General features: G+C 55.7%; 1 protein-coding gene across 1 annotated transcript in view; it reads right to left on the reverse strand.

Moving 5' to 3' along the window:
* Positions 1-11412, reverse strand: part of ITGA11 (integrin subunit alpha 11) — a gene marked incomplete at its 5' end in the record, with an annotated part of 45095 nt that overhangs the window by 31918 nt on the left and 1765 nt on the right. Inside the window, 3 exon segments of the mRNA XM_014466426.2 lie at positions 2347-2495; positions 4388-4532; positions 10821-10891. Of these exon segments, the coding sequence (XP_014321912.2) occupies positions 2347-2495; positions 4388-4532; positions 10821-10891 (365 nt within the window).

Consider the following 11412-nt stretch of genomic DNA (forward strand, 5'->3'; position numbering starts at 1 on the left):
ATGTGCAGCCAGAGTGGCTCTAGCCGCTGACCATGCTGCTTCCTTGTCTTTTTCCAAACTCCCCAGTGTGATGCTGCTGCACCTGCTTCCCTCCCTTCCCTCCCTCCAGCTCCTCCAACCCCTCCTGCCACACCTGTGATTTCTCTTCTCCAGAAGCCCCACGCCCTCCTCGCCTCTCCCCTGCCCCGTGAGTGTCTACCATCCCTCAGGTCCCTTTCTCTTAGAAGCATCTCTGTCCTTCCCACTCCACTCCCCACAGTGGGCGCCCCTTCTAGCTGTTCCCCTGGCCTCATACTCCTCCCACCACAGGTGCCTCGTGAGGTGGGCACTGTGCCTGCTGAGTTCCCTCCAGGCCTTGGTGCCCTGCCTGGCACAGGGAGGCACTCAGTCAATGTTTATTGAACCAGTGGGTCACCCAGGAAAGGGAAGGAGTCTTTCCAGGGACAGGCCCTGTATGACACACTTTACAGCCTCAGGTTAGCATGTATGAGCTTCATGTTTCCTTAAGAGAGACCACGGTCCTCATCTTACAGGGAAGGAACGGAAGCTCAGGGAATCTGAGTCACTTGCCCAAGGTCCGAAGGCGGGTCATGGCCAAATTGGGCTGGAACTTGGGTCTAACATCCGAGCCCGTGACTCTCCCTCCCCAGTCACCTCCTGGCTTAGGGTGCTTTCAGAAAAAACTATCCTAAAGCATGAACAGCTTTTCACTAAGGAGAAAGATAAAAACACAGAAGAGAGAAACAAAAATCATAAAACTGGGGCAAAAGATGTGCTTGTCTAAAGTAATTAAAAGGCAGACAGAGAAAAAATAAGGGGGGAGAGAGGGAGACATTTGTCTAAATATGTGGCCTCAGCTATGTGGGTCATGGTGATTTAGAATCCACTTAGTTTAGCTGCCTTCAGCACTGTGGTTTCTCTTTCGGATGTTGGAGGCGGGACTGGGCAGTAAAAATGTCATAAATTCATCAGCAAATTCCCTCTAGCTCTCAAGGTCTAGCCTTGGATTCCCAAAAGAGCTGGCCCTGGGCCAAGTGTGGGTGGAGAGGGCAGAGGCTGGGGGACAGAGCAGTGTCCTGGGTCCACCAGAGCCCTTGAGATGACAAGGGGAGTGGTGGGATGAGGGCTTCCTACAGCTGGAGGGGTTTAGGTTAGACCCAGTGAGGAGCTTGTCCTAAAGGTGACAGGCCAAGGGCAGTCGTAGACGATGCAGGAGACAGGGCTGTTCCCAGGCTCTGTAGAGCTGGGCCAGTAAGACCTGGATAGGGCCCAGCCTAAGGCCCAGGATGCCATGGATGCTGGATCCGGCCAGTCAGGAGGGGCCGAGGCCTGGTTTGGGGTTGGGGGTTAGGAGGTGGCACAATGCAAGAGCCCTACCAAGAGTCCTGGCTTCTGAACTTGACCCAGTCATGAATCTACTCTATAACCATGGAAAAGCTGATTTGCTTCCCAGGACCACAGGCTTCCTCAGCTGTTGAAATGACCTGGATCAGAACCCTGTGTTCTGGTCTTTTCACCACCAATGACTGTTGTCATAGCTTTCCGTCTGCACTCATGACCGTCCAACACGAGACTCTCCGCAGCACGGTCTGGTTGCCCACCACATCCCAGGCGGGGCAGTGGCATTGGCCGCCGTACCGTTCTGCATTGCTAACATTCCAGGAAAAGGAAAGAAGCTGGCGTCTCTGCGAACCCATGGGGCCTCGAGTGGGTGGGTGCACAATTCCTCCCACTCCTGGCAGCGTGAAGATGGCTTGAGGAACACGACTGCCCCTCAGGACATCTAGGGACCCTGGCAGTCCAGGCTGGGAAGCACAGTATAGAATCAGCGGTTCTCAACCTGTGGGTCGTGACCATCGGAAAACACATATAGCATATCAGATATTTACATTACGATTCATAACAGTAGCAAAATTACAGTTATGAAGTAGCAATGAAAATAATTTTATGGTTGGGGGTCACCACAACATGAGGAACTGTATTAAAGGGTCGCGGCATTAGGAAGGTTGAGAACCACTGGTAGATGCTGCTTCTAGCCATGAACTCTAAACATGACCAGGAAGAAGCTGGCAGTCGGGGCAGAGGTTCATGAAATGCAGGTGAGCAAATGCTCAGCTTCTCCTCGCTGCAGCGGGGACCAGGGCCTGGCTTTCTGGGGATGGAACCGTTCGCTCCAAGGCTGGTGGGAAGGAGATAGATGTCCCCCAACCAGGAAAGATGTGTGTGGGTCTGGGGACCGTCCTACTGAGAGGGAAGAGATGAGGTCCAGAGACCCCTCCAGCCCAGCTTTCCCCATTGGTCTAGCCACCTCTGTTCCTCCCTCCCCAGAAACTCCCCCTCCGTTACCTGCTCGCCCCGCAGGGCCTGGTGGATGGTGAGACTCCGGTTGTTGTGCATGGTGAACAGGATGGCTTTGCCGGTGTGGTTGAACCGGGGGGCTCCAGCCACGTACACCCGCCCCTGCCTGGAGGACACGACCGATGTGACTGTGTACCCTGCCGCAGGAGGAAACAGGCTGGTCTCTGGCCCACGTGCTCGGCAGGCCTTGCCAGGGCCCCACGAATGGCTCAGCTGTGCGGAGGATAGGCCGGTGCAGGAAGTGCATTCAGGGCCGGCCGGGCAGATGCCATAACCCAGGGCAGTCATTCCCAGCCTGCACCCACCCCTGCCGGAGGGAGTACAGGAAGCCAGGCGGGGCCACCGCAGGTGTAGCTGACCTGGAAGGATCATATCCCCTCCTTCACCGGCAGCAGGAGGGAGACGGGTGAGCCCACGCCACGTTTCATTTTATATTAGGCAGGCTTGGTTTTTGATCCCCACTGACTGTTTATCGGGGACCAAACAGTGCCCTCTCCATTCCCATAAATCCTTGCCAAGTGGCTCATGAAAACCAATGTTGTCTGCGTAGATGTAAAGACCTCAGGGATTCTTGCAGCCCCAAAGCTTTGCAGACTCAAAGGAGGGAGCTCTCAGGCTCTCAGGCCACACATACGCCACGCAATATGGGGGAAATGGAAGCCCAGGGCTCTTTGGACAGACGCCGATCTGTGTCCTCAGGATGGCGTTGCCTGATCACTGTGACTCTCAAGGTGTCCACTCAGCATCCGGAAGGTGACTGTGCAGCAACTTCAGGCAGCTCTCCGGAAAGCGTGCAAAGCCGAGTTCCACTCTCTGCCAGAAGATTCTGGACCCAGGATCCCGGTTTTAGGTGGGCGTCAGGCCTGTTGGCAGTTCCTGGGCTCTTTCTTGGAATGGATGTCTCCTTCTGCCATGTGTGCATGTGTGCATGTGTGTGTGTGCGTGTGCCTGTGTGTGACACTGTCATCTGGTTCCTAGCAGTTGGTTCCAGAGTGGCTACAGGATGCACAGAGGAGCTGACTCAGTGGCTAGGGGTGTGGGAGCAGCAGGCTGTCTACTCTGGCTTCAGACACAACTTTTCTGACCCCTGGAGGTGTATCCTGGGAAATGGGGCTTGAAAGGTCAGTAGGGCCAGGACGCCGCGTGGGGTAGCTACCGTGGCTGTGCACTTAGCACAACCAGAGATGCCTGTATGAGGGGGGTGGGGCTAGCCTTGTGGTGCAGAGCAGAGATTTCTTCTGAGCTGAGCCCTCAGTGGCACAGCTGGAAATGTTTTCAACTGGCCCTGGGCCTTAGGCCTTCCAAGTGGGAGATGGTGGTGGTGGAGGAGCCTGGGGGCTGCATGTCCTGAGGGGAGGCGTGGGCTGACCCGCAAAACTCCAAGCAGCACTGAGAATTTCCTGCTTCCATCAGTCTGCTGGCTGGGGCTTCGGTTCCCATGTGGCTCCTTGGCCAGCAGGCAGGGCCACCCTGAAAGCTGAACCAGCCTCCCAAAGGCCTGCCCAGAGGGCTTGGCCAGCAGCCATATAGCTTCCCCGTGGAGGCGGGGAGCCCGGCCCCCCAGTCTCCTTACCCCAGTCTCCCCACTCCCTTGGAGCACGTAGGAAGGAATCTTCCAGAGACCCAGACCCTGCCCTCACTGGCCGAGCCCCAGAGGGAGGAGGAGTAGGAGAGGAGGCACTCCCCCAGGATCCCACCCAAATGGTGACTGTGGTTAAGACCCGGGGTTTCATGAGGGTCCGTCAGCCTGGCTCTACCCCCAGGATCTCCTGGGAGGAGGAGGAGCATTAGAAACATCCACTGGAGCACATTTCAGGGACAAGTGCATGGCTTGTCATTTATTCTACCTACTTACTTGCCGGGCAGGGTGCTGGCGTGGTGGGCGCCAGGCTGAAGAGGTGATGGCCCCGACCCCTGGTTGAATCAGCACAGAATGCTCACAGAGGGGCCTCTCGGGTCACGGGTGGGCGGTGTGGCTCCCGGGCCCCTCCTTGCCCACTGCCCAGCGGCGCCCCGCGCTGGCTCTCACCCAGATATGCGCCGTGGTTCCTGAGCTCCTCGGGGAACTCCTTCAGGTAGGACTCTCGGAGGGGGATGACCTTCCCGCCACTGGTCTCCTTGAGCACAGCTCCGTTCCAGTCATAGGCACCAACGGCTCCCAGCAGAATCCCGTCCTGACCGTGGGGAGGGACACACATCAGCTCTGGCCCCAGGTGCCCCTCTCTGGGAAGCCACACCAGGTCCTGCACCATGAAGCATCTGCCAGCCACCCTGGGCGCCTTCTCCTGGCTTCACTGTTTAACAGCCCAACTTTGTAGCCAGGATCCTTGGCTTTTGAATGAGTCCAGGACCTTCTCGCCCAAACCATCCTTAGAGCAAAATGGGTCAAACTAATCCTAAGGATGGGCTCTTAGGAGGGAAGGAATGTTCTAGAAAGAAACTCCAAACCCAGGACCAAACCTCCATTACTCTTTGGGCTTCAGAGCCCTTCCAGGAAGTCTCTTGTCACTATTCCTTCCCTCCGACACTCCTTCAAGCTGTCCCTGCACTTGGCCTCCGTCCACATTCCTCTGTAGTGTCTGAGTTGCTTCCCTGTGTGTAAATCCTACTTCATGTTTTAAGTAAAAATTCACTGTGTTTACTTTGTGCCACGCACCTCATGGAGCTCAAAGACCCTAAATGAATAGACAAATAAATGTAAGAGTTGCAAACCGTGATAGATGTGAAGAGGGATGTAGTGAACGCCGCAGTGAGGTTTAGTTTAGATTGAGACGGGGTCAGCGAAAGCGTGTTTGAATGTGATGCTTATCCAGACACTTGGAGGGGGTGGGGACAACTTGTGCCAAGGCCCTGCGGCTGGAGAGGGTTCAGAGCCTTTGGCTTCAAGGAACTGAAAACTGGGTCTGGACTGCTGAGGGAGAGGGGCAGTGTGGTCCAAGATGAGGCTGGACAGATGCGCCAAGGCCACATCCATGACAACCCTCTCCCTTCCTCTCTGAAATCAATAAAAAAATATATTTTAAAAAAAAAGAAGCATCGGGCTCGGATTGTCCATAGGGCTGAGGCTGAGAATTCCTGGCCTTGTGGTTAGAGCATGAGCTCTGGGGACAGACCTTCCTGACTCGTTCCACCTCCAAAGCTTCTAGCTGTGTAACCTCTCAGGTTTCTCTCTCTCTGAGCCTCGGGTTCCTCGGCTGTTTTGTTGTAAGAACGAGCATTTTAAATTCTTAGCAGGTGCTTGGCAGCTGATAAGGACGGGGTACAAAAGCAGCTGTTCTCATTCATTAATTCACCCACAAGCACTTCCGGGGGCAGGAGTCAAAGCATCAGATCTCACAGTCAGGCTGGTGCTCCGGGTGAACCTTCACATCAGCTCGTGAGCAGAGCTCTCACGGAGGCAAGGACGGCCTGTGTTGGGGCCCAGCCGAGGGAGGGGGTGGATGTACACTGGAGTTAGGAAAGGATTTTAAGAAAACCTTACTTGATCAATGATTACGTAAGTCTCAAAATTGCAACGTCCTTTCCAAGCCTCAAGATTCAATTCTACAAATGTTTTTCAGACTGAAAACTGGGTCTGGAATCTATTCAAAGACGAAGGTTCAGACAGGTTCAATGATTTGTCTGAGGCTGCGCGGCCAGGCAGTGATGGAATGAGAATGCCAGGTGCCGGCAATTCTTCCTGGCACTGGAGAGGCAGGACTGTGGAGGCAGGTGGAGGTGGGCAGTGTGGTCCTGGGCACTGGCGTGCAGGGAGACCGCCTCTGGGTGCTGTCCTCCCCCCCAGGTGCTCCCGCGGCTCCCTAGGGCCTGTGTATCCACCACCAGAGTGACTCTAGAGGGGGCTGGAGCCCCTTCTAAGGGGCTATCTCATTCAGAGGGTGGACTGTGCTTTAACTAGTTGCTTGGATTCTGGCATGAAACTTGTTTTCAAAGGGACACTTTTCCCTTGTGGCCCATGGGGATTACAGACTCTTAGAGTCGATGCCCCCTTGCGGGGTAGGCTCCCTTCTGCAAGCTTTCTGAAAGCTCTTCAAAGTGAAGCCTGAGGAAGGAGGAGTGCCAGGTGTTTAGAGGGGGTTGGGCGGGAAAGACCCAGAAACAGGCCCTCAGCCTTCCTGTGGAGAGGAGCCCCTCACGGTGTGTGCTGCTCGAAGCCGTGGCCAGGGCAGTGAGGAGGGGCTGCGGAGGGCAAGGGGCACCCTGCACTTGCTCATTCAAGATCAGCGGGTTGGCGCCTCTGCTCAGGGTTTCTGGGAACGAGGCTCAGGAGTGGGGTGCTGGGACCAGGGCACAGCCCAAGGACACACGGTTGGGCTTAGGAGGACCTTAGCAAACCGGAAATGATTCCTGCCACCAGGAGCCACCTTGTAAGCAGTCTGGAGTAAGCATGCGGCAGACCTTGGCTACCATGTCCTGGCCTCACGGGAGGGGCGGGGGATGTTGGGGGGAGGGCGAAGAGGAGGGATGGACAGACAGCCCTAGCTGGCGGGTGGAAGAGTCTACCCCATCGTTAAGGCATATGGGGGCTCAGGAGGGGCTCACAGCTTCGAGGTCATTTCACCATGATGGGCTGGTTTCTTTCACTTTGGATTGAATCAGATATACAAACTAGTTAAAGTGCAAAACTCCTTCGAATAATAACAGCTTTAAGGCGTCAACAGCTGAGAACCTTAGATACAGGCAATGACCTTCACTATCCGGTCCACAATCCAGGAGGGGAGGGAACAGGCTGAGGAGGCAGGGGGTGTCAGATCATCATGTGTACGTCACAGGGAAAATGATCTCTTCTTATCTTGGGGTTTTTGTAGACAGACCCACCCTAATAAAACTGCTTCCTTCTGTAAACATTGGTGTGGAGGGGGATTTATGGACTCAGTGTGGGATGCTTTATGTGAAATTCCTCTGCTGCGTCCTCCCAGCAGCTCCATCCATCACCAACGGGCGTCACTTATTTATGGTTCTCTTCCTTCCTCCACACTTTTCCCTTGTGGCCCATGGGGATTACAGACTCTTAGAGTCGATGCTGCCTTGCGGGGTAGGCTCCCTTCTGCAAGCTTTCTGAAAGCTCTTCTTGATTACCCAGCTTGACAGGGAGCTCACTACCTCAGTAGCCAGCCAGCAGTCCCAGAAGCCATCGCAGCCATTAGTGGCCTTCGCATGTATTTCCAAGTGCTAATGAAAGCGTTGGCTTCAAAATCCGTTCTAGAATTTGACCAGGGAGCCGTAATGTCCAGGATACCCTCTTTCTCCTTTTTGCAAATCAAGACTAGAGTTCTTGGGTTGGCTTCAGCTCTCAGTTTCCCTAAGTGACTCTGATCTTTGGCCATCACCGTGGGATGCAATTGCTGTGGTCTGGAGCCTGGAGCTCTGTAGGTGGCCAGGGGATGTTCTGGGGTCTCCTCTCCTGTGCTGGGCTCTGGTCCCTCCTTCCTAACTCAAAGGTTGATTCCCTTGTTGACAGATGGCAGCAGACCAACGAGCTGCTGGGCCTTTCCTCTGCCCTTGAGAGCATTCTTCTGGCCCCTCCCCCAGGGCCAGAGACCTTTCCTCTGACGTAATGAACAGGCTCAGGCACCTGAAGCTCCTTCCGCCCCTTTGCAGGAAGTAGCTGTCTGAGGCTGTCCCGGTGGAGCACTTCTGGGGGAGAAGAAGCCTGGGGCTTGCCTAGGAGATGGACTCCCTTGGGCTCAGGACTTGCTCTGGGCAAAGCTGAAAGGCTGGACCCACCTGCCCCTGGTCCCCAGAGAGATCTGACTGACCCTGAGAGCTGCGAGCTGGACTCCAGGGACATGTTGGCTGTGGCCAATTATGACGGCATCAATGGCTGGCGTTGAAAAACCAATGCGTCTAATAGTAACCCAGTGGCAGGTCGCAGCACCAAACAGTCTACCCTCATTGCACCATTCCTTTGGCTTTGGAAGTTTGTATTTGTTTTTTTTTTTTAAGTATTAAGGAGTCTCAGATTCAAATGTAATCATCTTTCTTTTAAAGTCTATCACATAAAAATTCCAGCTCCTTGTCACTTGAAAATGAGACTGGGGGGATGGAAGAACTGGGGTCTGTGTCTGCAGGATGGGGAGAGGCAGCCTGGTCTCTCGAGCTGGGCGTGTAGAAGCAGCTGCAAAGGGCAGTGCACGGCCTTGGCCTCAATTACAAGCTGGAGCTCGGAGCTCCTGGTCTCCCCCCTGCAGCTGGGGAACCTGTAGGTCCACAAGGACTCACCTTGCTCCGCACACTGAGCTGCGTGGGCCATTTTCAGGGCTCAGCGCAAGCGTCCTCCAATACCGGAAGTTTATCTTAATTTCCCTTTTCTTTAGGTTCCCGATTCTGGATGTACAGAAATCATAGTATGGGAAGCAGGAGACTGAACTTACTATTTAAGAATCTTTCTCCCCAATTAGATCTCGAGCTGCTGTCAGCTGAAATGTTACCTTAATCTTCATCTATTTATATGCCCCCAGTTCCTGGGACAGAGCCTGGCATCCAGGGAGGTGCTCAGGAAATGATTATGGAAGGAACGAAGGAGACAAGGAACCTTCCCTCTCTCACTGTCCCCAGCATCAGGGCTGGCGCCTGGTGTGTGCACAGATTTCTTCTCTGTTCTGCTCACTGCCCATGGCTGCAGGGATCCTCGTCCTCAGGGGTCTGCCCAAGTGCCAGCCCCTCCCCAGATCCCTCCCTGATGCCTCTCCCCCGCCTGGGCCTTTCCTTCTCTAAGACCCCGATCACACGCTGCTTGGTTAGCATTAGATGTGTACATGTGGTCCCCCAACGAGCAGGGGGTGTTCACAGGGCTCCATGGATGGGGGCCTCCTGAAGTTGTACAGTTTTTCCAGGAGAAATCTATCCTTGCTTTTATCCTGCTCTCAAAGCGGAGGAATGCTGCCCTGGATTGCTTGCAGGTTGACGGACTCCTGGTGCCAAGAGGAAATCCCAGTCCCTTCTGGTACCTTAGTCGCATTTGACAAATACTTGTTGGATTTAATTAAATTGGATTTTCTGTTCCATTTTCTAATCAGCCCTGAGCCCAGGGTCAGGAGACCGGGCTAGTCCTGACCAGCACATGACGGGCGGCCTGACCTGCTTGAGGGAGGCTCTCGTCTCCCCTGGTGCTGGCTCCTCCCCTCGGACTGCGAGCTCCTTGAGGGCAGGGCTCTCGCTCTGCACCTCCTGGGATCCAGCGTGGACCGGCACAGAGGCGGCTCTGGAACGATGTGCTGAGGTGACCACCTAACATGGGGGAACCATTACCACCAGCTGACTTGGCAGGACTGTCTCCGAGCATGGATGGGGCACCGGGATTTCAAATCCCTGGAAAAATGTGAAGTGCTCTGCACATAACTTGACTGTTAGGATTTTGGGACACGGGCAGCTTGCTGTATCCAGGTGGGCGTGGCGTTTGCTGTCCAGATGCTGCTCAGGAAAAGCTGAGCGCGAGGTGCAGTCTGCCCATCTGCCTGCTGCGTGGTGCACAGGCCCCTGCCCCTCCAATGAGCCGTCTCTGACTCAGAGCCCCTCACATTCCACACTCTCCCGCAGCAGCGGCTCGGTGGGGGAGAGAGCACGAGATGAGGATTTCTCTCACGAGAGCACTTCAGCAGGCCACGCGACCATTCTGTGATGGGGTTTCTGTAGCTGGAAACTGGGAACAAGGAACCCTGCTCTACCCCCCCCCCCCCCATACCTGAGACACCTGCCTGTTCAGAGCACGCCCACGAGGATTGGTGCTGATACCGACACATCCAGGCTTTCCCCACGGGGCCCTCCCTGCACGCGGTACTCCCAGGCGGGGCTCATACGCAAGCAGCTTATAAACTGTTTTCTCTGGTATCGGTCCCTCTGGCCCTCTGGCAATCCTGTGAGGTTGCAGCCCCGGCTTGTGAATCAGAACCAGGTAAGTGCAGAGGGTGAGGGGCAGCCTGAGACTCGGCCTGCGATGCAGAGCTCCAGACACGACACGCTGTGTGTGACACCAGGTGCCCACCTGGGGCCTCTGTCATCTGATGCTGAGTTTGCACTGAAAGGGGGCCCATGTGGGCGCCCGCCAGAGCACGTCGGACACCTCTGGACACCCTCCCAACATCGCCGCAGGGCTGCGCGCCTGCACGCACAGGCCTCCTCCCCTGCACGCACAGGCCTCCTCGGCCACATGCGGGCCCTGTGAGAGCATGTGCAAGTGGTTTGCTGTGTTGGCCTAGTGTGTGCACAAGGCTCTGTGGACTAGATGGGGACCGCGGGTCCTGGAAGGAAAGGTCCCCGTCGGGCACTCCCATGGGGAGGGTGCGACAGCTCCACTGTAAGTTGAAAGACCTTGACTTTCCCTCCTTTCCAACCACAGAACACAGGAGGCAGAGCGACTCCCAAGAAACAACAAGAGAAAAGGGGACAGAGACAGCCCAGGAAGGCGGGGTGACGGCCCAGAGCCCTGCGTCTGTGGCAGGCTGGCTGTGAACGGTCCGTACCTCCACCACGTGAGAGGAGAAGCCCGTCTGTGACATCTCCAGCCCGAAGGACGTTTCGTTCTTGTTGGTGCCTAAGACAGGGACAGAGAGAGGTCAGTTCCCCGCCCGATGGCTTAGTGCCCACACAGCTGCAGGTCATCCACAGCACGGCCTCCCAGGGAGCACCCGGGAGGTAAGGGGCCCTGAGGCTAAGCCCCGCCCTGTCTGCCCAGCGGCAGGCACCTGCCAGGGAGGCACGAGCACTTCCAGGGGTCGGGCGGGGTTATTATTAGTGGCCCACTCCCTGCTGGAAAGCGCCGGGGACAACATATTACAGGGCACGTCTACCATAAGGCTGTCAACATCAGGGAAAGATCAAGGGAAGTGCATGGAAAGAAATTGTTTTGGGCAAGAAATGGAATTTCCTACTTTGCTCATTCCGCTCGTTCACCATGGTTGCTTCCAGCTGCCCCTGGATGACTCCCAGACACCAGCTAGGCCCTCGGAGGAGATGCCACCCCCGCAGATTTGCACAAGAAACCTCGTGCGTGCTGAAAGCCCCTCCCCGGGGGCCCTTCCAAACTTGCCATCAGAGCCAATGCTCTTGTTGCCC

The sequence above is a fragment of the Myotis lucifugus genome, unplaced genomic scaffold, assembly GCF_000147115.1.
Source record: "Myotis lucifugus unplaced genomic scaffold, Myoluc2.0 scaffold_338, whole genome shotgun sequence".
In the NCBI taxonomy this organism is placed as follows: domain Eukaryota; kingdom Metazoa; phylum Chordata; class Mammalia; order Chiroptera; family Vespertilionidae; genus Myotis; species Myotis lucifugus.